Genomic DNA, 27,728 nt, shown 5'->3' on the forward strand with positions numbered 1-27,728 from the left:
ACTGAAGATGAGTCTGCGAGTGGCTGAGCACAATGAACACCAAGATTAGAACTTTCAGTTCACTGACTTGCAACTCGTGGGAGAATGGGGAGGTGGATATAGTATGATATATATATATATATATATTCAGTGTTGCAGTTGTCTTGATTTTTATTTTAAAGTCGCAATATATAATTCATTTTGAAATTTCAAATAACTCTGGAAAGAAGGACATCGGATATTTATGTTTTCAAAACCATATATTTTTAAAATTACATTTATTGGGGTGGCGTTGGTCCACATGAACATACAGGTTTCGGGTGTGGGTTTCTGTGTGGCAGGAGCTGTGTATTGCACCGCGTGCCCACCTCCCAGAGTCAGATCCCCTCCTGTCACCTCATAGTAGGCGCCCTTCTCCGCATCCCCCCTCCGGCCCCCACCACATGCTGCTAGTGTCCGCGCATGCGCGCGTGTCCCTTTTATACCCACACACGAGTGAGGTCACAGGGTCTCAGCTTGTTCTGACTGACTTACTGCACTCAGCATCATGTTCTCAAGGTCCATCCATGCTGTTGCAAATGGTGCTGTTTCAGCCTTTCTTATTGCTGAGTAGTATTCCACTGTGTGTTTGACCCAGTAGTTCCTCTCCTGGGTATATATCTGAAAATCTGAAACACGTATTCACAAAGATAGAGGCACCCCTGTGTTTGTTGCAGCATTATTCACTGTGGCCACGGCATGCAAACAGCCACAGTGTCCTGCCATAGAGGACTGGATAAAACCATGATTTTTTTAAAGCTTCCTGAAAAACACTGCTCTTAATCTATTTTGAGGTTCTCTCATTCCTATATTTGTTGTATTCTGTATTAGAAATTTATAAAGAATGCCTTTTTTCTTGTTTTTATGTATTCTTATCCATTCCATTTATAGTTTTTCCTAGTTACTTGAAGAAAGAAACATTAAGCAAAGGAAAATGGTTGATTTTGATGGGCTGTCTTCCCTCTACCCTCAGTCTAATTGACTATTTTGTGGGAGTGGTAAATTCAAATGCTGTTTAGTATTTAGTAGTCTCTTGAGTTGAGTGGTAACACATTTTTTTTAATGTTGAAAATCAAATTTCTTGGGGTACAATTTACATAAAATAAGATGTATCCATTTTAGATGTGCAGTTCAGTAAGTTTTGACAAATGAATATACTCATGTAACCATTACCTTAAGTACAGGACATTTCCATCACCCCCCAAATTCCTTAATGTTCCTTTGCACTCATTCTCCCCACTCTGCCCCTAGGCAGTCACTAATCTGATTTTTGTTACTATAGTTTAGTTTTGTTTGTATCTGTTGTCCATTGCTCAGCATAATGTTTTTTTGGTTCATTTGTTTGTTGCATATATGCCTAGTTCTAGTTTTATTTCCTAGTTTGGGGCTTTTATGAATAAAAAACTGTTATGAACATTTGTCTACCATTCTTTATGTACAAAGGAGTTTTCATTTCTCTTGGGAATGAAATTGCTGGGTCAGATATAAATACGTGTTGAAATTTCTGAACTGTTTTTCAAAGTGTACCATTTGACACTCCCACAGGATGTATGAACATTCTAGTTGCTCCACAGCTGTTGCCAGCACTTGGTATTGTCACTCCTGTTTTTAGCCATTTCAGTTAGTGTATATGGCATCTCAGTGTGATTTTAATTGACATTTTTCTGATGACTGCAGATATTGAGCACCTTTGCATGTGCTTATCACGCATTGGTATTTCTTTCTTTGTGATTTGTTTATTCAAATCTTTTGTCCCTTTTAAAGCAGCGGTTGCCAACTGGCAGTGCTTTAAACTATCAGTTTAAATGTTGGTTTCACTTAGCACATCATTCTAAAAGGGAAAAAAAGTCCTTTTTTAAAAAAAAAAAGTCTCCCATTTTTAAATTGTAGAGTTTTTTTAAATATGTTATTGGATATAAACTTACATATTTGTTTTGTGAATATTTTCTCCCAGTCTTTGGCTTGCCTTTTCATTTTCTTAGTGTCTTTTAGAAGAGCAGATGTTCTAAATTTTTAGTTCAATTTACTAGTTTTTTTTCTTTTCTAGTTGGTACATTTTGCATCCTCAACTATCTCTGCCTACCCTAAGGTCTTGGAGATTTTTTTCTGTGTTTTCTCATGAAATATTTTAGCTTCATGTTTAGGTCCATGATCTGCTTAAGTTAAATTTTATATAGGGTTATGAGTTAAAATTTAAGGTTCATATTTTTCATGCTGGCATCTAGTTATTTCCTTTCATCTGCAGTAGCTCAAATACTTGTGACATTCCATTAACAGCAAGAAATATATATAGAAATATGCAGTCTTTAACATACTCTTTGTTTTGTAAAAGATCATGGCTCTGTATAAAAATTTTTATTTTGAAGAATATTTTCTAACCATTGTTATACCTGCTGTTTTACAGCTGTTTATATATTGATTTTTATATGTTTTTATTGATTTTAAAGAGGAAGGGAGAGGGATAGAAACATCCATTGGCTGCCTCCTGAACGCTCCCTACTGGGGATTAAGCCACAACTTGGATTTGTGCCCTGGCTTGGAATCTAACCAGTGACCTCTGATGCATAACTAACTGAGTCACACCAGCTAGGGCTGTATATTGATTTTTGGTGAAATGATTAGATTCTGTAAAACTGAAAGTATGTATTAAGTCTTTGGTTAACACAGAGTTGAGGATCTTCATATCTGATCCATAATAAAAGAGCTGGGCACTAACCAGGCTTCTTCTGTTGTGGGACATCACTATCCTCTGACGGGGTCCTCTTCCTCTCACCCTGCCTTGACAATTTCCATTTGCTGTTTAACTGGAAGGAAAATAAATGCTCCTGGAGGAATCAGGTCAGTATATGAAAGAGATAAAAGAGTTGGTTGACCTCACAGATTCTTTATCTTTCCTACTTTTTTCTCTTTTCTATTTATTTTTTCTTTGAGCCAAGGTTTTCTGCCCTTTGCAGCTTTCCCTTTTTTCTCTTTCTTTTGGGAGAAAAGCTGCAGGCGCTCTGCAAGCACCTCCTTTATATAGTCTGTGTTTCTGAGTATATTTCCCTGAGAGTGAAATTGGATTTCTCTAGAATTTACTATGGGCTGCTTCTAGCTTAATGTCCCAAAATGTTTTGGTTGTTGTTGTTTTTTTGGGGACTACGGGGGGTTGGTGGTTAAGAGCACCAAAACACAGGGTGGTAGGGGAGGATTTTATGTTACGAATAATAGCACAGATGTCTCCTCTCTAATACTCTCTCTTTCCCGTTTGCCAGAGCTGTTGTTCATCTCGGGCCCATTCTACGCTGCCTCTCCAGTGAGAGACCTATATATAGATATATATGGCTTTGTGATGTTCTTATGTTTGTTTTGCTCATGGGGTTAGTGCTCTTATTTTATATACTAGAGGCCCGATGCATGAAATTCGTGCAAGAGTAGGCCTTCCTTCCCCCGGCTGCTGGCACCGGCTTCCCTCCGGCACCCAGGACCCAGGCTTCCCCGTGGCCGCCAGCAGGCACCCGGCACCCGGTACCCGGGCTTCTCTCGCAGCCCTGGCTTCATCCGGAAGGTCATCCGGTCTAATTAGCATATTACGCTTTTATTATTATAGATGGGTTTCATGTGCTACCTTGTATTTCTCCAGAAAGAATACAGTTCATTGCTACTATGTAATTATTATCCTTTTTCTCTTTGTTTCTCTCTTCCTTCTCGCTGTCTTGTGGTTCCTGTGCAGGTCTTGTTCAGCGCTGTGTGATCATCCAGAAGGGTGACAATGGATTTGGGCTGACGGTCAGTGGAGACAACCCAGTCTTCGTACAGTCTGTCAAAGAAGGCAAGGCATTTTAAAACTGTCTTGTCACTCAAGAGCAGAGTAAGAACAGAAAAGTATAAATAAAATCTATTGCACAGAATGACACAGCCATATACAGTGCAGGTTATGTAACCTGTGGTGCTAAATTTGTTTTCAGTGTCATAGTTTTAGGCATGAATTCCCCCCAAGTTGATTTTCTTTCCACTTTATATATAGTTTTAGAAATCATAATACTCTTTGTCGTGATACTTTATGCATCATCACTTATAGAGGTTTGTTGAATATTATTTCTTTAGAGTTGTTTGGTAGAGACAGATTAAGCAGATGGTTATAGGCTCAAAAATATCTTATTTTTTTTCCAAAACAACAACAACCATATCTTTTACTGCTATTACCATATAAGATATACTTACTTCATGTTGGGTGCTGTAATTTGAGGTAGTATTTTTTTATTCTCATTTTATAGGTGATATTGAGGCTTAGAGTAAAAAAACATAAAATCAGTACAAGGTTACACAACTAGTGAGTGGCAGGGGCCACATTTGAACCTAAGTCTGACTTTACAGCCCATGATCATAAGCACTTTATTATGCTCCTCTCTTTCAAAAACATTGTCAATCAATGCAAATGAGTTACATTTTAATTAATTAGTTTCTCTTACAGATGGAGCAGCCATGCGGGCTGGAGTACAGACAGGTGATCGAATCATCAAGGTAAGGAAACGACTACTATAGAATTTATGGTAGAATTAAAAAAAAAAACAGCATCTATTAGCCATATTTTTATTTTTTTCACTTGGATTTTTGTAAAATGCAGCACATTACGTATGTTGGATTTGTGGGCTATAAAAACTCACTTAAAAAAAATTAATATGCCCTAACCGGCTTGGCTCAGTGGATACAGCGTCGGCCTGCGGACTGAAGGGTCCCAGGTTCGATTCCGGTCAAGGGCATGTACCTTGGCTGCGGGCACATCCCCAGTAGGGAGTGTGCAGGAGGCAGCTGAATCGATGTTTCTCTCTCATCGATGTTTCTAACTCTCTATCTCTATCCCTTCCTCTCCATAAAAAAATCAATAAAATATATATATAAAAAAAAATTAATATTACCCTATACTGAAAGGCATAAAAAGGGCTTGAATAAATAGAGTCATATATGTTCCTGGGTAGGAATGTAATTCACTGTTGTAAAGATCATTTCTCTCCATATTATTTTTTAACAAGTAATAGTAAAATATGCTATTAGAATTGGTGAGGTATGCTATTACTTGTCTGATTATTCTTTCAAATGAACTTTACAAAGGTATGAGAATTGCTAATGAAAAAAGTGTTCTGTGTGTGGGTTTGTGTGAGGTGACAGGGGTGGATTAATGAAGGCAGTGGCCCTGGTCCGGTGTGGGTCTATCGGTGGAACAGAGAGCCCAGAGCAGCCTTGAATCTGACCAGGAGGAAAGAATGGGTTAGTTAGTAATGACGCTTGAGATACTTGACTCATTTGATTTCTTGAAACGAAATTACTACCCAGGAAAAGACACCATGAACATACTTACAAAGAACAATCTGGAAAAAATACTTGAAACATATTGCAGAGTATATCCTTAATTATAAGGAGCACTTTTCAATTACTAAGAAAAGAATAAACTAATAGAAAAATGGGCAAATAATTTTATCAGGCAATTCCCAAAGTAATGGAAATAAGTAATATATTAATAAGAATATGTCCAACCTCACTACTAAATTAAAGATACGTGAAAATATATTTGGTTGTCAGAAGTTTTAAAGATTGATACTATGTATTAGGTATAGTTTGGGTATGGTAAAATAGCTACTCTCATAAGCTAGTCATGAGTATAAATTAGGTAAAATCTGGATGGAAATTTGTGAATATGTATAAAAAATTATGTACTCTAAGTAAGTATATTACCTTTGACCAGCAATTTTGCTTTTAGGAATATATCTAAAGAAATAAGTGTACAACCCTGAAATGTGTACAGGGAAATTCATTTTAGCTTCCTCATATTGACAACTTATAAACAACCTAATTATGCATAAACTGAGAGCTAGAGAAATAAATTACATTTTATCTGCAGCTTTGAAGAATGTGTATACTTCTAATGAAAGATATACAAAATACAGTGAAAAGTATTGCTTTACAGAAAAAGACAGTAATACTTTATGTTTTGTGCGTCTGTGTATGTGGTGTGTATATGCTAGGATAGTGTCCAGGATTAAACGTCATGATTACCAGAGGTAGTCTCTGGTGGTCATGATGAGTGTACCTGTACTTCTGTCTTATACACTGATAGTATTTTAACTTATCAAAATCAGAGAAAAATTAGTTTTAATGTTAGATCCCTGTTTGATATTTTTACCTTACTTTGTTTTGTTCAGTGGAGACTTTGGATAATATTTCCTACATGTAGCCTCTCTGAAAATACTTTCTTTGTAAAAATTAGGTCATAATTGGGAAACTAAAAGTAAGTTGAATATTATTTTGGAAATAATTTTTTTATCTTTTAACAATGCATTATGATTTTAACAAATCACTGAATTTATAATTAAAGGCAAAGAGATATTTTCTATTTGCAAGAGCCCTCCACTGTCTAGGCTGGTAAATCTGTGGTAAGTTATGTTCCATTATCTGTCATGGTGAATATGCTGCAAGGCCCTTTCAGTCAGGCCTGGTTTTGTATTCACGTTCATTTTGTTGCCGAGTATATCTTATGGGACAGCAGTAAAAGTGAATATTGAATCATGCATATACATGTTTTAGTATATACATAGCCCCATCTCCTATATTGTAATTGATTGTGCCAGGCATAATAATTCCTGAGATCAGTTCACCCACGTGTCTGTAGAGTGTATCTGACATGACTGTTTTCATTTTCTTGCAGGTGAATGGGACTCTGGTGACCCATTCAAACCATTTGGAGGTGGTCAAGTTAATCAAATGTAGGTGAATGTTACCGTTGTGTTTTCTGAAACCCTGAAGCAAGGGTCAGCAAACACGTTCTGTAATAGATCAGATAGTAAATATTTTAGGCTTTGTCGGCCCCATGGTTTACAATGTGACTTAGTCATTGTAGCACAAAAACAGCCCTGTACAGTATGTAAATGAATGGGTGTGGCTGGGTTTCAATAAAGCTTTATTTGCCAAAATAGTTTGTGGGCTAGGTTAAGCTGCTTGGCTATAGTTTGATAAGTCCTGCATTAAAGGGAAGTCTGAGGTGAAAATTCTTAACCAAATACTTCTTTCCTGTCACTTCATAGATATGGTTGGTTATGCTGTCCTTGTCATCTTGGTAATATTGAAAGCATATATTTGAAAGAAATGTCTAAGCCACCTGAGAGGGGGGAAGATTGGACACAATGGCCTAGATCAGTCGTCGGCAAACCGCGACTCACGAGCCACATGTGGCTCTTTGGCCCCTGAGTGTGGCTCTTCCACAAAATACCGACTTCTGCACATGGGCCACGAAGTTTCAATCGCACTGTACGTGCGCGCCCGCACGTGGTATTTTGTGGAAGAGCCACACTCAAGGGGCTGAAGAGCCGCATGTGGCTCGCCAGCTGCAGTTTGCCGACCATGGGCCTAGGTGGACGGAAACCCTTAAAAAATGTATATACTTAAAATTCCCCCAAATGATAGTACTTATGACCATTAAGTGCAAAAATAAAACCTTTTTTAGCATCTCAAACATGGAGAAATAACTGATGGTGAGTTCCATAGCTAGTGTTAAATTGCCAAAAATATTGTGAAAAACTATACATTTAAAAGTTCTATTGAAAAGTCTAAGAGAAAGATTTTTGTCATTTAAAGATCAGTTACCTAAAGAAGTTATTTACTTGGAAAGTCTCATTTCTTCTTCATGCTAGATAACTAAATAATGTCTTCTGTCGAGTCTTTCTGGTCATGGTTAATTTTGCTTTCTGTCTTCTCCAAATATATATATGTCTTATGGTGTAACAGACTTTATCTATTTATTGTTGAGAGTATTAAACAAGGTCCCCCATTGCCCCCTCCACCCTGGTCCACACCCCACCAGGCCTTCAGCACACTATGGTCTGTGTCCATGGGTTATGTATAGATGCTTACAAGTTCTTTGGTTGATCTCTGCCTGCCAACCCTCCACCCTTCCCTCTGAGATCCATCAGTGTGTGCCATGCGTCTCAGTTCCTGGATCTATTTTGTTTGTTGGTTTATTCTATTCATTAGATTCTATATGAGTGGGATCACATGATACTTGTCTTTCTCTGACTGGCTTATTTGCTTAGCATAATGCTCTCCAGGTCCCTCCAGGCTGTCTCAAAGGGTAAAAGATTCTTCTTTTTCATAGCTACATTAAAGGCCCAGTGCACGAATTCGTGCACCAGTGGGGGGTCCCTCAGCCTGGCTTGCAGGATTGGGCCAAAACCAGCTCTCTGACATCTCCTGAGGGGTCCTCGATTGTGAGAGGGCTCAGGCCAGGCCTAGGGACCCCACCGGTGCACGATTTGGGCTGGGGAGGGACCTCGGGAGGGCTCCAGGGCATATCTGGCCCTGTCTCGCCTGGTCCCAGTCAGAGCCTATCAGGGCCATCTCACCAAGTCCCGATTGGGCTGGCCAGGGCGGGATGTGGGAGGTTGGCTCCAGGGCATGTCCAGCCCGTCTCACTCAGTCCCAATTGGCTGGATCCCAGCAAGAAGCTAACCTACAGGTTGGAGTGTCTGCCCCCTGGTGGTCAGTGCACATCATAGTGAGCGGTTGAGCAGCCTTAGCATATTATTAGCATACTAGAAGCCTGGTGCACGAAATTTCTGCATTGGAGAGCAGGTCCCTCAGTCCAGCCTGTGCTCTCTCACAGTCTGGGACCCCTCGGGGGATGTAGCACAGGGAGTGCAACATGCCCTGGAGCCCTCCTATGGTCCCTCCCCAGCTGGCCAACCTCCTACGTCCCTCCCTGTGCCAAGCAGCAGGCAGCCAGGAAGGAGCCTGAATTGGGGCCAGGCGCCACTCGCACCCACCCTGGCCTGCTGCGCCTGCTGCTGCAGAGTCTGGAGAGACTTGTAACATCATGGCAGCTGCGCTCGCCAGCCATGAGCCCAGCTGCTGGCTGAGCGGCGCTCCCCCTGTGGGAGTGCACTGACCACCAGGGGGCAGTTCCTGCGCCTGCCCCTGGTGGTCAGTGCACGTCATAGCAACCAGTCATTCTGGTCATTCCACTGTAATGGTCGCTTAGGCTTTTATTATATAGGCTAGAGGCCCGGTGCATGAATTCATGCACCAGTGGAGTCCCTTGGCCTGGCCTGCAGGATTGGGCCAAAACTGGCTCTCCAACATCCCCCAAGGGGTCCCAGATTGCGAGAGGGCACGGGCCAGGCCAAGGGACCCCACCGGTGCACAATCAGGAGGTTGACCAGCTGGGGAGGGACTGTAGGAGGGCTCCAGGGCATGTCCAACCCGTCTTGCTTAGTCCCAATTGGCTGGACTCTAGCAGCAAGCTAACCTACTGGTCAGAGCGTCTGCCCCCTGGTGGTCAGTGCACTTCATAGCAACTGGTTGACCGGTTAACTGTCTGCCCCCTGGTGGTCAGTGCACATCATAGCAAGTGGTTGAGCAGCCTTAGCATATAATTAACACATTACACTTTGATTGGTTGAACAGACGACTGGATGACTGGACACTTAGCATATTAGGCTTTTGTTATATAGGGATAGTATTCTATTATGTAAATGTACTACAGTTTTTTTTATTCACTCATCTACTGATGGGCACTTGGGCTGTTTCCAGATGTTAGCTATTATAAATTGTGCCGCTATGAACATAGGGATGCTTATATTCTTTTTGTTTGGTGTTTCGGGGTTCTTGGGATATATTCCTAAAAGTGGGATCACTGAGTCAAATGATAGTTCTATTTTTAGTTTTTTGAGGGAACTCCATACTGTTTTCCATAGTGGCTGCACCAGTCTGCATTCTCTTTTCTCCACATCCTCGCCAGCATTTGTTGTTTCTTGATTTATTGATGGCAGCCATTCTTGGTAACACTGGCATGTGAGTGATGACTTATTGTTGTTTTAATTTGTATCTCTCTGATGATTAGTGACACTGAGCATTTTCTCATGTCTCGTTCCTGTCTATATGTCCCCTTTGGAGAAATGTCTGACCTTCGCCCATTTTTTAAATTGGATTGTTTCCTTTCTTTTGTTGAGTTGTATGAGTTCTTTATATATTTTGGAAATTAACCCCTATGAGATGTATCATTGGTAAATATGTTCTCCCATACAATGGGTTCCTTTTGCATTTTGAGGATGGTTTCTTTAGCCGTACAGAAACTTTATAGTTTGATGTAGTGCTATTTATGATTTTTTTTTTCTCTTGCCATAGGAGATGTTTCTGTGAAAATTCTGTTACATGAGATGTCTAAGATTTTGCGGCCTATGCTTTCTCCTAAGATTTTTATGGTTTCATGACTTACAATTAAGTCTTTTATCCATGTGGAGTTCATTCTAGTGTATGGCTTAAGTTGGTGGTCTGGTTTCATATTTTTGCCTGTACCTGCACAGTTTTCCCAACACTATTTATTCAAGAGACTGCCTTTACTCCAGTGTATGCTCTTGCCTCCTTTGTCAACTATTAAATGAGCATAAAGGCTTGGGTCAGTTTCTGTTCCGTTCCATTGATCTCTATGCCTGTTCTTGTGCCAGTGCCAGGCCAGTACTCTGGCTTTGTAGTGTAGCTTGACATCCGGTATTGTGATCCCTCCAGCTTTGTTTTTCTTTCTCAAGTGTGTGAGGGTTATTTGGGTTTTTTGCTTTTTTGGGTTTTTTTTTGGTTCCATATAAATTTTGGGATTGTTCTTGATCTGTGAACCTTGGTATTTTAATAGGGAGTGCATTGAATCTATAGATTGATTTGGGTGGTATGGACATTTTAATGATGTTAATTTTACCAATCCATGAACACTGAATATGGTTGCACTTGTTTGTATCTTCCTCTGTTTCTTTTTTCAGTGTCCTATAGTTTTCTTAGTATAGGTCTATTATGCCCTTGGTTAAGTTTATTCCTGTTACCTTATTTTTTTAATTGCAGTGATAAAAGGGATTTTTTTTTTAGTTTCTAAATCAGAGATCATTATTTGTATATTAAAATGCCATTGAGCCCTAGCTGGTTTTGCTCAGTGGATAGAACATCGGCTTGTGGACTGAAGAGTCCCAGGTTCGATTCCGGTCAGGGGCACATGACTGGGTTGTGGTCTCAATCTCTAGTCGGGGGGTGTGCAGGAGGCAGCCGATCAGTGAATCTCTCTCATCATTGATGTTTCTATCTATCTCTCCCGCTCCCTTTCTCTCTGAAATCAATAAAAAAATATTTTTAAAAAATGCCATTGATATCTGGATATGAATTTTATATCCTGCTACTTTGACAAATTCACTTATTAACTCTAGTAGTTGTTTTTTGTTCGTTTATTTTGGATTCTGTAGTCTTTGCTGTGTAGAATATCAGGTCATCTTATGAAATAAAAGGCTATTATGCAAATCGACCAAACAATGGAATGACCATCACTATGACATGCACTGACTACCAGGGGGCAGACGCTCAATGCAGGAGCTGCCCCCTGGTGGTCAGTGCGCTCCCACAGGGGGAGCGCTGCTCAGCCACAAGCTGGGCTCATGGATGGCAAAGTGCAGCTGTGTGGCGGGAGCCTCTCCCGCCTCCACTGCAGTGCTAAGGACCCCTTGGGGGATGTCCTACTGCCGGCTTATGGTTTCTCACAGTATTTTTTTTAGAATACTTTGAATAATATTTTTTAGAATACTTTGAATTTCTATGGTGTCAGTTGTTCAACTCTTTCATTTCTGATTCTGTTTATTTGAGCCCTCTCTGTTTTTTGATGAATCTAGCTAAAGGTTCATCAATCTTGTTTATCTTTTCAAAGAACTAGCTCTAGGTTTCATTGCTCTTTTTGTTTTGTTTTTAGTTTCTATGTCATTTATTTTTGCTTTGATCTTTATTTGTTCCTTCCATCTACCTACTTTGGGCTTTTCTTATTGTTCTCTTTCTGATCCTTTTATTTATAAGGTAAAATAGTTTATGAGTCCTTTTTCTTGTTTCTTGAGGTGGGCCTTTATTGCTATGAACTTCCCTCTCAGGACTGCTTTCACTGTGTCACGTAGATTTTGGGTTGGTGTGTGTTCGTTTTTATTTGTTTCCAGGATGCTTTTGATTTCTTGCTTGAGCTCATTGGTAACCCATTCATTGTTTAATAATATGCTATTTAGCCTCTACGTGTTTGATTGTTCTTGATTTTTTTTATTGTAGTTGACATCTAGTCTCATGCCATTGTGATACAAGAAGATGTTTGATATGATATCAATCTTCTTGAACTTGTAGAGACTTACATTGTGTCCTAACATGTGTCTGCCTTTGAGAAAGTCTCTTGTGCACTTGAGAAGAACGTATCTTTTGCTGTTTTTTGGTGAAATGTTCTGTAAATGTCAATTAAATACATTTGATGTAGTGAGTCATTTAAAGTCGTTCTTTCCTTGTTGGTGTTTTTGTTTGGAAGATGTATCAGGTGATGTTGGTGGGTGTTAAAGTAATGCTGTTGATCTCTCCCTTCAAGTCCTCCAAGAGCTTTTTTATATATTTAGGTGCTCCTATATTGAGTGTATATATGTTTACCAGGGTTATATCATCTTGTTGGATCAATCCCTTTAGTACTGTGAAGTGACTCTTTGTCTTTTGTTATAGCCTTTGCTTTGAAGTCTATTTTGTCATATATAAGTATTGTACTTATGATTTTCTTTATGTTTCCATATGCATGGAAATTTTTCTCATCACTTTTATTCTGGTTGCACTTTTTATTCTGAGATCTATCTCTTATAGACATTATTCATATCCATCATGTATTCTTATTCATCTCCCCTATGTCTTTTGATTGGAGCATTTAATCCATTTATATTTAAGGTTATTAGAGATAGGTACTTATTTCTTGTCATTTTCATTATTTATGGCTATGGTCCTCTCTTCATTCTATTTCTTCTTACAGAAATCTCTTTAGCATTTCTTGCATTGTTGGTTTGGTGGTGGTAAACTTCTTTAGCCTTTTTTTGGGGGGGGGGGGGCGGGGTCTGGGAAGCTCTTTATTTCACCTTCAATTTTGAATAATAGCCTTGCTAGATAGAGTAGTCTGGGTTTTAGATCCTTGCTATTCATTCCTTTCAATATTTCATGCCATTCCCTTCTGGCCTATAGTGTTTCTATTGAGAAATCATTTGAGAGTCTTATGGGAGCTCCCTTGTAGATCACTGACTATCTCTCTCCTGCTGCCCTTGAGATTATCTCTTTGTCTTTAACGTTTGCTATTTTAATTATGATGTGCCTTGGAGTGAGTTTCTTTGGGTTCATATTGATTGGTACTTTCTGTGCTTCCTGAACTTGTGTGGCTTTTTCCTTCACCAGGTTAGGGATGTTTTCTATTATTATTTCTCTAAACCAGTTATGTATCCCTTGCTCACTATCTTCTCCCTTTAGTAACCCTATGATGTGGATGTTGTTCCATTTGATGGTGTCCCTGAGTTCCCTTAAACTGTCCTCATGCTTAGGTATTTTTTCTTTTTGCTGCTCTAATTGAGTATTTTTTTCCTATCTTGTCTTCTCATTCACTTAGTCTATCCTCTGCTTCATCAAGCCTGCTTTAATTCCTTCCAGTGTATTCTTTTCTATTTACTTATTTATTTATTTGTTTATTTTTAATTAAATCTTTATTGTTCAGATTATTACATTTGTTCCTCTTTTTTTCCCCCTATAACTCCCCTCCTCCCAGTTCCCACCCCACCCTCTGCCCTCACTCCCCACCCACTGTCCTCATCCATAGGTGCATGATTTTTGTCCAGTCTCTTCCCGCATCTCCCACACCCTTTTGGCCCCCCAAGAATAGTCAGTCCATTCCCTTTCTATGTCCCTGATTCTATTATAATCACCAGTTCATTCTGTACATCAGGTTATTTATTTACTTGATTCTTAGATTCACTTGTTGATAGATGCATATTTGTTGTTCATAATTTGTATCTTTACCTTTTTCTTCTTCTTCCTCTTCTTAAAGGATACCTTTCAGCATTTCATATAATACTGGTTTGGTGGTGATGAACTCCTTTAGCTTTTCCTTATCTGTGAAGATCTTTATCTGACCTTCAATTCTGAATGATAGTTTTGCTGGATAAAGTACTCTTGGTTGTAGGTTCTTGGTATTCATCACTTTGAATATTTCTTGCCACTCCCTTCTGTTGAGAAATCAGCTGACAGTCGTATGGGTATTCCCTTGTAGGTAACTGAGTTTCTTTCTCTTGCTGCTTTTAAGATTCTCTTTTTGTCTTTTGCTCTTGGCATTTTAATGATGATGTGTCTTGGTGTGGTCCTCTTTGGATTCCTTTTGTTTGGGGTTCTCTGCGCTTCCTGGACCTGTAAGTCTATTTCTTTCACCAGGTGGGGGAAGTTTTCTGTCATTATTTCTTCAAATAGGTTTTCAATATCTTGCTCTCTCTCATCTTCTGGCACCCCTATAATTCTGATGTTGGTACGCTTGAAGCTGTCCCAGAGGCTCCTTACACTATCTTCATATTTTTGGATTCTTTTTTCATTTTGCTTTTCCTGTTGGGTGTTTTTTGTTTCTTCGCATTTCAAATCTTTGACTTGATTCTTTCGCTCCTCTGGTCTGCTGTTGGGTGTCTGTATAATATTCTTTATTTCAGTCAGTGTATGCTTAATTTCTAGTTGGTTCTTTATCACAACATCGAGGGTCTCATTAGATTTCTTGTAGATCTCATTAAGCTTATCGGCAGTTTCTAGAAAATTATTGAAAGACCTTAAAAGTGCGGTTTTGAGCTCTATATCCTCCATTTCTGTCATGTTTCTTTGTCTCCGCATTTTTTTATGCTTTCTTGGTGCACCCCCTTGTGGTCTTTGTGCGCAGTCTTGTTGTAGTTAAGCCTTGATTGTTGTCGGTAATACTGGGGGTGATTTGACCTCCAGGCTAACTGGCTATGAGAATCAGCTGTGTCTGCAGTGGAAGAACTTCTGTGCTGGATCTCTAGGGTGGTGCTAATCTAGCGTTTGCCTAAGGCTATCCGGCAAATGCCTCTGTGCAGGGCTTGGGCGGGGCAGGTCCCCGGGGATCTACAGGGCGGGCGGCGTGAGCAGTTATGGCTGCTCTCAGTCCCGTCCCCAGGGGCTCTGCCTCTCAGAGTCCCAGCAACCGCTGCAAACCTCGGAGAGAAAGCTGCCTTCGAGTTCCCACCGAAGCCAGGCAGTCCTGCTTCTCCCGTTTGAGTCTGGGTCCCTAGAGACTCGCCCGGATCTGGAGCTCAGAGTCTGAGACTCCCTCCCGATTGAAAACAACAACCTCACCCTCAGCCACCAGCCCGCTCCACATGCACTCCGCACCTTAGTATTTCACTTCAGCACTGCGCCTCCTCTGAGTCTCGGTATGCTATTCTCTTTCTTCCTAGTTGTAGAACTTCCACTCAGCCAGCCTTCCTGTGGTTCTGGATTATGTCCGTTCAGTCTTTTAGTTGTATTTTTGAAGTGGTTGTTCGAGGCAGCAAACTCCAGCGTTAACCTATGCCGCCATCTTGGTTTCCTCTCCAGTGTATTCTTGATGTCCTATATAGTCTTCATTTCTGCCTGGCTCTTAGTTCTCTGTCTTTTTTCATGCTGATGTAGTTCCCACTAAGTTCCTTGTCATTCTCGCTATGTTCCTTGAGCATCTTTATAAACATTACTCTGGACTCTATGTCTGATACCTTTCTCACCTCCATCTTATTTGGCTATTTTTCTGGCTATCCTTCCTTTCCTTTAAGTTGGGGGTTGTTTCTTTGTCTCCCCTTTTTCCTGTCTCTTTGTGTTTATAAATTAGACATACTTGCTATGAGTCCCAGTCTTCTTGGGGTGGGCTTTTGTAGTCAATGTTCTGTGGGACCCAGTGTCCTTGTACTGCTGAGTTGTGTGCCCTAGGAGTGACCCTTTTGCGGGTTTTTTGGGCTCTCCTGTTATAATTAGGTCTTGATTGTTGTTGTCCTGTTTGTGGGTGGGCTCTCCTCTGAGGATGGGTAACTGTAAGACTCAACCAAAACCATGTTATGCGAGCTCTTTTACATGTGCTGATAGGGGAAACAACCACAAAAGAGAGGAGAATTAGTAAAGAGATAAGAAAACAAGAATAGTAAACAAAAAGAGAGACAAAGATAATATTACTAATAGTAAAATAAAAAAATAAAGAGAATAGTGGAAAAGTGACAGAAAAAAATTCTTAAAGAACAAAGGAGAGCAAAAACTATGAGTAGAGAGTAGGAAAAGGAAAAAGGTAAAAAAAAAAAGACAAGAAGACAGAGAAGGAAAGGGAAAAAGTTATGCAATGGTTAAAAGAAGAAAGGTAAAGGTAAACTGAGAAAGAATGGAAAAGGAAAAAGGAAGGAGGCCTGTAAGATATGAGAGAAAATAACAAAAATATTAATGGCTATAATACTAAAGCAATAAAGAAGAAAATATTGAAAAAGAAGAACAATTACAACTAAATCAGCCAAGTGACATTCATCTAGGTCACTGATGGCGAACCTATGACAGGCGTGTCAGAGGTGACACGCGAACTCATTTTTTTGGTTGACTTTTCTTTGTTAAATGGCATTTAAATATATAAAATAAATATCAAAAATAGAAATCTTTGTTTTACTATGGTTGCAAAGATAAAAAAATTTCTATATGTGACACGGCACCAGAGTTAAGTTAGGGTTTTTCAAAATGCTGACACGCCGAGCTCAAAAGGTTCGCCATCACTGCTCTAGATGGATTACATGATCAGACTCACTGTTTTGTATTTTGATTTCAGGCCTCCTGGGAGGCACTTTTGTGTCAGCCAACGTCAGGAGCTGTCCACGTTTGGCTCTGGGTGTCTGTTGTAGCTGTGGTCAGTCTGAGGCGTCAGCTACTCTGCTTGCGCGCCCCCCCCCCCCCCCCCCCCCCCCCCGCCTCCCTGGTTGCCTGGTTTTCTTCCAGTGTTTTCTGAAGAGAGTCTTTAGGGTGAAGCCAGGTGAGCACAGCTAGAGCTAGTGGGCCCCCAGCTTAGAGATTACTCATCAGGCACTCACTGAGGGGAAATGAATCTCTGCTGCAAAGCCCAACTCCTCAGTCTCTACCATATCCTCCAACTCCAGTTCCCTGCAAGGGGGCCTGGGCAGGCTCGGGTTGGACACGGCCTACCTACCGCCCATTCTGCAGGAGAAGTTTCTGCTGCCCTGGCTCAGTGGGATTTTTCAAAAGAGATTCCGAGTCCTGGCTGGTTTGGCTCTGTGGATAGAGCGTCGGCCTGTGGAATGAAGGGTCCCAGGTTCAATTCTGGTCAAGGGCACATGCCTGGGTTGCGGGCTCCATCCCCAGTAGGGGATGTGCAGGAGGCAGCCAATCAATGACTCTCTCTCATCATTGATGTTTCTATCTCTCTCTCTCCCTCTCCCTTCCTCTCTAAAATCAATAAAATAATAAAATAATAATAAAAAAGAGATTGCGATTGCGAATGTTGCCAGTCTCGCCCTCAGGACTGGGCTATGCCTTTTCTGCTGCTAGATAACGGCCTTGAGGGTCTTACTCTCGGGATGTCCTACTCTGGGCTGTTCTCCTGCCCCCACCAAAGTGTGCCCAGCGGAGGATCTGGTCCCCTTTTGGTAGGGGTGTTCCCAGCCCACAAGAGGGGGAGACGAGCTCCGTCCCCTCCTTCCCAGACCTGGCCGCCTGGATGCACAGGGAATTTGGATTAGCCTCTCCTCAGTGCAGTCACAAAGCACAGCTCTCCCTCCTCTGTCTCCTCAGTGGAAGCCTTCCCATGGGATCCCATCCAGAGAGACTCAGCCTGCCAGGACCTGGTGCTCTTGCGCCACAGTCCAAGCAGAAGGGGTTGCGAAGTCAGCCCCACTCCGGACTCCGGAATCTCCACATGGCGTCTCAGGAAAGCTGGGACCAGTTATCCCTGCTCCACTTGTGCTCCCACTCACTTCGGTGCAGGCTTCAAATCCCCGATCTAGCCCCAGCTGGTGTTGCTCAGTGGATAGCACATGGGTCTGCAGACCGAAGGGTCCCGGGTTCGATTCTGGTCAAGGGCACTTACCTTAATTGCAGACTCTTCCCAGGCGTGGCCCTGGTCAGGCTCATGCAGGAGACAACCAGTCAATGTGTTTCTCTCACATTGATATTTCTGTCTTTCCTTCTCTCATCCACTCTCCCTAAAAATCAATGGAAAAATATCCTCAGGTGAGGATAAAAAATAATAAATAATAAAATAAAATCCCCGACCTGCCCGCTGCCAACTCTACAGGCTGGAGCAGGCCCTGTGGCTCCACAGGTGCCAGGGGGTTCCAACCCCACACATCCAGCTGGAGACTCCCCTTCCCCTCCCCACGCCATCACTCTGGGCTCTGCACAAGCCTTTCAGGAAAGCCCAGCATCCCTCAAATCACTCTTGGGTGCAGCCCTCAGGCGCCTGGTGTTTTGAGCCAAACACTGCTGTGCAGCTTCAGCAGTCAGAGCCTGCGGGGAGTCCCCTCTGGGGCAGCCAGCACCTGGCACATTCTGTCACTGGGAAGGGAGGACCCAGCCTCCTAGGCAGGCAGAGTCTCCTGGACCCCTTGGCCCGATGCTGCGCGGACTCTCCTTCCAGTCTCTGCTGCTTGGGGTTGGGGGTCCCTGCGTGGAGGGAGCTTTGCAGCCAGTATCACTTAGGCCTCAGCCAAGCATCCGCCCCGGGGGGCTCTCCCTTTTACCAGTTCTACGCTGTTTCTTCAGGGCTTCTTAGACAAATAATGTCTGGTCAGCTACACTTCTCACTTTTCCAGGCAACCGCATAGCATTTCAGCTGTCAGTCCATTCAGGCTGGGAGCACGGGTACACGGTCTCCTGGTTCCACAGCCATCTTGCCCCATCAGTCTTCTCCAAATTTTAAAAATTAAACTCATTACTTATATGGAGATTTTTCTTGGCTTTTGTGGTATACTTTTTGTCAATTTTATCTAGTAAAGTTAATTTAAAATTGCATCATTATATTCTAGAAAATTAGTTAAACTCTGCCTAATTAATTATCATCTTAAAATTATTTTTTAAAATTTGCATTTAAGAATTTTTTAAAAAATATATTTTTATTGATTTCAGAAAGGAGAGGAGAGGGAGACAGAGATAGAAACATCAGTGATGAGAGAGAATCATTGACCAGCTGCCTCCTGCACGCCCCGCACTGGAGATCAAACCCACAACTTGGGCATGTGCTCTTGACCAGAATCGAACCCAGGGACACTCAGTCCGTCCGCTGACGCTCTATCCACTGAGCCAAACCAGCTAGGGCTTTGCATTTAAGAAATTAATTAAACATAGTCATTAGTAGAAGGTTGATATTAATTCACTCTTCTCTAATTAAAAATTGGGGAGTTATACATTTTATTTGCTTTTAAGTAATATTATGAATAGTAATTTACTATCTGAAAATGACATTGTTCTTTTAGATTCTTAGAGGATTCGTAAAAAAACATTGGGTTGTTTTTATGTGGATCAGTGGTTAGCAGTTGGTGCAGCTTTCTCAAATGACGACACTTTTAGAACTTAAAGGCTAAGTAGTGAAATGCTGTAACAATTTGTGTACAATGTTGCTTTCCCTTTCTTTTCTCTGCCCACCCAAGCGGGTTCCTATGTAGCTCTCACTGTTCAGGGACGCCCCCCGGGGATGCCCCAGATCCCACTTGCTGATTCTGAAGGAGAGCCGTCAGTCACTGGACACATGTCTCCTATCATGACATCTCCTCACTCACCGGGAGCATCTGGGAATATGGAGAGAATTACTAGTCCTGTGCTCATGGGGGTAAGAGCGGGAAACATCTTTGTAAATGCTCAGTTGCATAATGCTTTCACTTTTTATATTCAGAATTTTGTGGTATTGAGCTGATAAACGAATTTAAGTTCAAGATTCTAGAAAATAACTTCCTAATATAATAATGACATAATATAGTTGACCCTTAAACAATATGGGTTTGAAGAGTGCAGGTCCACTTATGCACAGATTTTTTTTTTTCAGTAAATGTATTTTCTCTTCCTTATGATTTTCTTAATAACATTTTCTGTTCTCTAGCTTACTTTATTGTAAAAATTCGGTATTTAATACAGATAACATACAAAATATGTGTTCATCGGTTGTTTATGTTATTGGTAAGGCTTCCTGTCAGTAATAGGCTATTAGTAACGTTCTGGGGGAGTGGAAAGTCACACACAGCTTTCCGACTGCACAGAGGGCTGGCATCCCTAGCTCGCATGCTGTTCAAGGGTCAGCTGTAATTTGGAATGATTACTGAGTCTTGGGACAGGAGATTTAATTTAAAAAATATTAAACACCTACTATACACAAAACCATTTGCCACTCACAAAAATATTTAAAATATCCTATGTTCAAGGTCTATATTACCTAAGAATATACACTTTGAAAGAACATGGGTATTTTGTTTGTTTATTTGTTTGTTTGTTTTGTTTTGTTTATTGTTGAGCCCCTAGTTTCTGGAAAAAAGTACATAGTGCTTGGCATATAGTAGGTGCTTAATAAACCTTTATTGTTTAAGATGGAGTTAAGTGTATGTAAGTAATTACAATACAAAGGCAGAATGTGACATGAGGGGGAAAACAGTAAGTTCTGTACGAATTCCAAGGAGGGAAAAAATACATCAGTTGTGACAAGGAAGGACTTTGTCGAAAGCTATTTTATTAATTGAGCCTTGAAAAACAGATCACAAGTGAGTGGTGGCAATGGAAATGAAGGCAACTCAGGTAGAGGAAGTAGAGGGAAAGAGCCAAGAAAGCACCAAATATGTTTTGGAAGTACCTGGTGCCTGTTAAGGATTTATGTAGTGGAAGAGGAGCTTGAAAACTTAGGACTATTTATTTTCAAAAAACTCACAGCTACCAGGTTACTTTATATGTAACTAGATAGGCAGTGAGATCCATTAAAATTTCTTTTGAGCAAGAGAGTGATGTGGTTATAACAGGATTTTAGGAAGACTAATTTGATTAAATAAAGGGTTACAAAACAAGGAGAGATGGCGTGAGGTCAGGAAGGAAGCACTGGGCATATGAGCCATGCGTGGGGGTTGACAATAATGATCTAAAGATAGGAAAGCATGAGTATTATTCCTAGACTTAAGCCAACTTCATTTTTCCAACTAATATAAGTATTTAATGTTTTCTTGAATCCTAGTTTAGTAAAAGTGAAAAGGGCTAAAATTTCCCTGTAATCTGTTATCTTCCATGTCATGTCTAAAAGTCCATCCTTATAAGTGATGGAAATAAACAATTGAAATAGATATTGAAAACCAGAGCTGGGGCATAACATTGTATGTCTCGTTTTCCTTATTATTTTAGCTTCACTTTTCCGGTATTGGTTCTTTTTTGTTTGTTGGTTTTTTATCTTTTTCTAGGAGGAAAACAATGTGGTTCATAACCAGAAAGTAGAAATTCTGAGAAAAATGTTACAGAAAGAACAGGAACGGCTGCAGGTACTGCCTTAGGAAAGGGCTGTGTCCAGGCAGTCAGAATGACTGGCTTCTTGTCAGAGTCGCAGGCAGACAGTGGGATTGGTGCCATCAGCTATTTGACTAAGAATAGACTCTCTATTTTCTTGACATAAGCAATCAATTATCAAAATGTTTTTATAACTTTTCAGTTGTTGCAGGAAGATTACAATCGAGCACCTACCCCAAAGTTGCTAAAAGAGATCCAAGAGGCCAAGAAACTCCTCCCTCAGCTGCAGGAGCAGCTCTCCAAAGCCGCAGGCCCCACGCAGGTAGCAGCACCCCCGAGAGCCTCCCCGGTTCTGTGCTCTGAGCGCGCCAGATAGCGCCGCAGTGCCTGTTGGAAAAGTTACGTCCTAAAGGCGGCCCTGTGTAGGGCATGACAGAAATAATGGTTCATTGAAAGAAATGTGGGCTTTGATTATTGCCTTGCTCATGATTTGATGTTTTTTTTCCACAATAATTTTAAAAAGACTGCTTTTGCTTTGATGTGACAAATTACTAAAATGTATTTATATATATATATATTTTACATTTTTGAGGTTCCTTCTGCAATTATGTTTTTAAGTATAGTTATAAGATTTTACAAATTGACAGGCATTGTGGTAAGTACTTGGACAGGCATTTTCTTAGTCTGCACAACAGCCCTCTTACATCAGGTACTCTGATGTTTCCCCCATTTTACATACACACTTAAAGAACTCAGAAAGATTAAATAACTTGCTGAGATCATTTGGCTCAGAAGCAATGGAACTGGAATTTAAATCCTGTCTGATGAATTCAAAGCACATTCACATTTCTAATACTATAATTTCATTGTAATTTTAAAATAGATTTCAGCTGAATTTGCTACATAAGTATAAGTATGGAGATGATGGTGTCATTAGAAAAAATAGCTTAGCATTAAATCTCAACCAGATTTATATTCTATAATATTCAGATGTGGGATATGAAAAGCTCCTTTACTTCATTTTAAAGCAAAAAGGATGAATTGCCTATATCATTTAAAAGCAGTAAGAGCTGCTGATTTGCTCTTCTTCCTCAGTTAGGCCTGGCATTGACAGCCAGGATCTAGCACTAACAGCACTTTTTAAGGTCCTCTAGCATAAATAAAAATCCTGCCAAGATGGTGAGAACTAGGGCCTAAACTAGTTAAATGACGTACACAAGATCACACTTATAAGGTCTCCTGACTTGCTGGTTTAGCATACTTTTTATTTTGCATTATTTATTTTTTTTATCACTTTCAGTTCCATCAACTATAGATGTTTTTAGAAATACCCTTCAGTTATGTTGACAGTTTTATGTTGTTATTACTGAGCAAAGACAGCATTCTTACTATGTTCAAATAGTAAAAATGTGGTTCCTGATCTAAAAGCTTATCATTATGTTAGAGCACTGTATCTCAGTATTTGTGATTTATTGAAATCTGAAGTGTTGAAAGGCAGTGAACTAGATGCGATGTGTAATAATCTTTACTAATGGGCAGGAAATAGAAATCATATAGTTTAACAAACTGTTTTACCTTTATGTTCTATATGGAAATTCAAACTTTTTCCTCCTTACTAAACTGTCTTTGATCATTGCCATTTTACAACCACAGAATTAGTAGTGGTTTATGTTTTTAACTTTTAGATCTTTAAGCATTCTTGATCACATCAAACTGGCCAGATGTTAGCATTCTTCTTTAGATCGTAGTGCAACTCGATTTCTTTATGCAGGCCACAGTGAAAGTCTCTTTAATGTGCTTGTGTTTAATCCATTTTAGGACGGAGCTGTGCTTACATCCTCCAAGCCTTGCAGTGACACACACGCAGTCAGTGAGGTGGGAGCAGACCCTGGTGACGGACTAGGCAGAGCTGACTGTAGCAGCGGAGATGCATCGTGGCCCAGCAGTGACAATGCAGAGGTGAGCTCCACATCTCTGTCCTCCTGTGTTCTTCTGAAAGCTGCTCTCTAGATTTAATTTTAAGTTGCATGAGTTATCGAGTTGTGTTCTCTTCCTGCTTATATTTTTATTGTTGCCATCTTTAATGTAGCAATCTGATAAGCAGAAATTCTGGACATTGTTGTAGAGGAGCTTTTCATTCCAGAGCTCACTTTTCCCTTGCACACCATTGACACATGTTTCTTTAGAGGAGATGGTATCTTGTTTGAGGGTAGGAAAACTAATAACACAAGTGCTTTCTTACTGAACTGGAAGGCCAGCTGTTGATAACTTTAAGAGCAGGTTAGAGGAAAACCAAGATGGCGGCATAGGTTAACGCCAGAGTTTGCTGCCTCGAACAACCACTTCAGAAATACAACTAAAAGACGGAACGGACATCACTCAGAACCACAGGAAGGCTGGCTGTGCCGGGAGCCGGTCCATCCTTGCTGCTTGACACAGTCGCTGCAGAGAAGAAACATCTGCACAGCATGTGTTTCAAGGGACCTGGCATATATGGCATACTGTTCTTAATATGTTTGCTCCCTTTAGCACTATGTGTTTTAACCAAGGTCACCTCTCTGAGAAAGGTTGTTTTCCCAGGTAGGGATTTTTCCCTGAAGTTAAGGAGGGGATAAAACCTCTTAACTAAGTGCCAGGCGGGTAGTTAATCACTTTAACTACAAACAATCACCCTTAAGCTACATAATCTTTACTCCCTGGAATGGAGATAAGAAACGCCCTAACCTTTGCAATAGAAATTGACAGGATTAAAATCAACTGGTATAAATACAGATGTAACAAGACAACAAGAGAGAGAAGCTAGAGAGAGAACCTACACACAGAACCTAGAGACAGAACCTAGTGAGAGAACATAGCAAAAGATCCTAGACAGAACCTAGCTACAGAACTTCGCTGGAGAACCTAGACAGAACATGGCAGGAGAACCTGGAGAACCTGGCTACAGAACCTGGATAGAACCTAGCGACAGAACCTGACTGGAGATCCAGGCTAGAACCTGGCTGGAGAACCTGGAGAACTTGGCTGGAGATCCTGGCTAGAGAACCTGGCTAGGTTGCTGATCAACTGAATGCTGCCTCCGTGTCATTCCTTCTTCGCTGACTCCGTCCACACCTTTGGGGACCCCTGGACCTGCTGGGGCTGAACCCCAACATGGCTGAATGGAAGTTCTACAACTAGGAGGAACGGAGAATCAGAGGAGGCACAGTGCTGAAGTAAAATACTAAGGTGCGGAGTGCGCGCGGTGCGGGTTGGTGGCTGAGGGTGCAGTTGACTGTTTCAATCCGGAGGGAGCCTCAGACTCTGAGCTCCAGATCCGGGTGAGTCTCTAGGGACCCAGACTCAAACGGGAGAAGCAGGACTGTCTGGCTACAGTCCCTCCGAGGTTTGCAGCTGTTGCTGGGACAGAGAGGCAGAGCCCCTGGGGACAGACTGAGAGCAGCCGTAACTGCTCCCTCCTCCGCCCTGTTGATCCCGTGGGACCCGCCCCACCCAAGCCCTGCACAGAGGCATTTGCCGGATAGCCTCAGGCAAAGGCTAGATTAGCACCTCCCTAGAGGACAGAAGTTCTTCCACTGCAGACACAGCTGATTATCACAGCCAGTCGGCCTGGAGGTCAAATCCCTCTAGTATTAACTACAACAATCAAGGCTTAACTACAACAAGACTGGGCCCAAAGACCACTATGGGGTGTACCAAGAAAGCGTAAAAAATGCGGAGACAAAGAAACAGGACAAAACTATCAAGGGAGGATATTGAGTTCAGAACCACACTTTTGAGGTCTCTCAAGAGGCTTCTAGAGTCTGTCGATAAACTTGTTGAGATGTACAGGAAATCTAATGAGACCCTCGATGGTGTGATAAAGGACCATCTAGAAAGTAAGCATACACTGACTGAAATAAAGAATATTATTACAGACACTCAACAGCAGACCAGAGGAGCGAAAGAATCAAGTCAAAGATTTGAAATGCAAAGAAGAGAGAAACACCCAACCAGAAAAGCAAAATGAAAAAAGAACCCAAAAATACGAAGATAGTGTAAGGAGCCTCTGGGACAGCTTCAAGCGTACCAACATCAGAATTATAGGGGTGCCAGAAGATGAGAGAGAGCAAGATATTGAAAACCTATTTGAAGAAATAATGACAGAAAACTTCCCCCACCTGGTGAAAGAAATAGACTTACAGGTCCAGGAAGCGCAGAGAACCCCAAACAAAAGGAATCCAAAGAGGACCACACCAAGACACATCATCATTAAAATGCCAAGAGCAAAAGACAAAGAGAGAATCTTAAAAGCAGCAAGAGAAAGAAACTCAGTTACCTACAAGGGAATACCCATACGACTGTCAGCTGATTTCTCAACAGAAACTTTGCAGGCCAGAAGGGAGTGGCAAGAAATATTCAAAGTGATGAATACCAAGAACCTACAACCAAGAGTACTTTATCCAGCAAAGCTATCATTCAGAATTGAAGGTCAGACAAAGAGCTTCACAGATAAGACAAAGCTAAAGGAGTTTATCACCACCAAACCAGCATTATATAAAATGCTGAAAGGTATCCTTTAAGAAGAGGAAGAAGAAGAAAAAGGTAAAGATACAAATCATGAACAACAAATATGCATCTATCAACAAGTGAATCTAAGAATCAAGTGAATAAATAACCTGATGTACAGAATGAACTGGTGATTATAATAGAATCAGGGACATAGAAAGGGAATGGACTTGACTATTCTTGAGGGGAAAAGGGGTGTGGGAGATTCAGGAAGAGACTGGACAAAAATCATGCACCTATGGATGAGGACAGTGGGTGAGGGTGGAGGGTGGGGTGGGAGCTGGAAGGAGGGGAGTTATGGGGGGGGAAAAAGAGGAACAAATGTAATAATCTGAACAATAAAGATTTAATAATAAAAAAAAAAGAGCAGGTTAATATTCCATCTGTGGGCAGAGTTATTCAGTCTTGAAACATGGGGCCCTTTGCCGTTGCAAAGAGGAAAAGACTTACTAGTAATTCTGTTAGGTAGACTTAAGTTAATAGCTCATGTTTAGTAACACTTTCGTGATTAACCCAGAAATTGCTAGATGAACAAATATGAATATTTGTTAAAAGATAAAATATTTGAAGTTGAATATGATGTGACTTCATAGTCATATAAATACTTAAAAGCTAAATTCAGTGTTACTTAGCATTTCTTTGTAAGTAGTATACAATGATAGAATAATGACTTACAAATAGATCACCCTTTTTTAAAAAATATATTTTATTGATTTTCCACAGAGAGGAAGGGAGAGGGACAGAGAGCCGGAAACATCGATGAGAGAGAAGCATCAATCAGCCGCCTCCTGCACGCCCCCCCCCCCCCCCCCCCCACCCGGGATGTGCCCGCAACCAAGGCACATGCCCCCGACCCGAATCGAACCTGGGACCCTTCAGTCCTCAGGCCGATGCTCTATCCACTGAGCAACACCGGCCAGGGCAGACCACCCCTTTTTAAAGTGATGAGGAACGTAGTCCAATGCAGCGTTTTTAAAGCTCGTTCATAAAATCAATCTAGTTGGTTGGGGCCAGCATATTAAAAAAAAAAAAAAAAAAAAGAATAGGAAATAAGAGTGCTTTGCATATAGAGGTGGTGTTACTTCTTGTGACTTTGTTGTATGTGCATATATATATATGTACAGACACATACACAGAGACACACCCAAGTATTATATTTAACAGTAAAATTCCTGCCTTACTGAAGGTTCTAGTAAAAAAAAAAAAAAAAAAGGAAAGCTACTGGCCTAAGCCATCATCATGGCCACCTTTTGAGGCTTAGACCCAATGACTCAGTTCCTTGTGCAAAGAAGATACGAGAATTGTGTGTGTGTGTGTGTGCATGTGTGCGTGCGTGTGTGTGTGTGTGTGAGTGTGTGTGAGTGTGAGTGTGTGTGCGTGCGTGTGTGCGTGTGTGTGTGAGTGAAAAATGACACCAGGAGTCTTAGGATTGGGTATGCTAAAGGTTTTAATGAGAAATTCAGTTTTGACTCAAGAAAAAAAAGATAACAGCTAACATTTATTGTGCATACATGTAATATGCTGTCACAAGTGTTTCACATCCCTTAGTTAATTCTTAAAACGGCCGTGTAATGTAGTGCTGTTGTTATCATAACTTTACAAGAAAAAGCAGGCCAAATGGAAGTAACTAACTGGCCAAACTTACCCAGGGGGTAAGCAATCTGCCTTTACCAGGTGCAAAGTGCGAGCACTCTATAAGCTAAGGCGCTTGTGTGTGAAAATGCCTCGCCGTGGGAGAGCAGTGAAAGTTTTCCTGCTATGTTAGGGCCTGGAGGAAATGGCTGTCCTTCATCGCAGACACAGGCGAGTCCAAGCTGCCACTTGTGGTACCAGCATTGGCTGAGGGAGCCCTTCTCATGCTC

General features: G+C 41.1%; 1 protein-coding gene across 6 annotated transcripts in view; it reads left to right on the top strand.

Annotated features, from left to right (window-relative positions):
* Positions 1-27,728, top strand: part of ARHGEF12 (Rho guanine nucleotide exchange factor 12) — a 210,500-nt gene that overhangs the window by 78,807 nt on the left and 103,965 nt on the right. For 3 of the 6 annotated variants that reach the window (XM_070426256.1, XM_070426251.1, XM_070426253.1), the window contains 7 exons: positions 3,731-3,829; positions 4,472-4,521; positions 6,701-6,758; positions 19,500-19,678; positions 21,279-21,356; positions 21,524-21,646; positions 23,140-23,280. In XM_070426256.1, coding sequence (XP_070282357.1) covers positions 3,731-3,829; positions 4,472-4,521; positions 6,701-6,758; positions 19,500-19,678; positions 21,279-21,356; positions 21,524-21,646; positions 23,140-23,280 — 728 coding nt within the window. The remainder of the gene's footprint in view (positions 1-3,730; positions 3,830-4,471; positions 4,522-6,700; positions 6,759-19,499; positions 19,679-21,278; positions 21,357-21,523; positions 21,647-23,139; positions 23,281-27,728) is intronic. The other 3 variants (XM_070426252.1, XM_070426254.1, XM_070426257.1) reach the window with 2 other exon arrangements.

This window comes from Myotis yumanensis, unplaced genomic scaffold (assembly GCF_028538775.1).
Source record: "Myotis yumanensis isolate MYYU_CA2020_CCGP unplaced genomic scaffold, mMyoYum1.0.hap1 SCAF_10, whole genome shotgun sequence".
NCBI classification, from domain to species: domain Eukaryota; kingdom Metazoa; phylum Chordata; class Mammalia; order Chiroptera; family Vespertilionidae; genus Myotis; species Myotis yumanensis.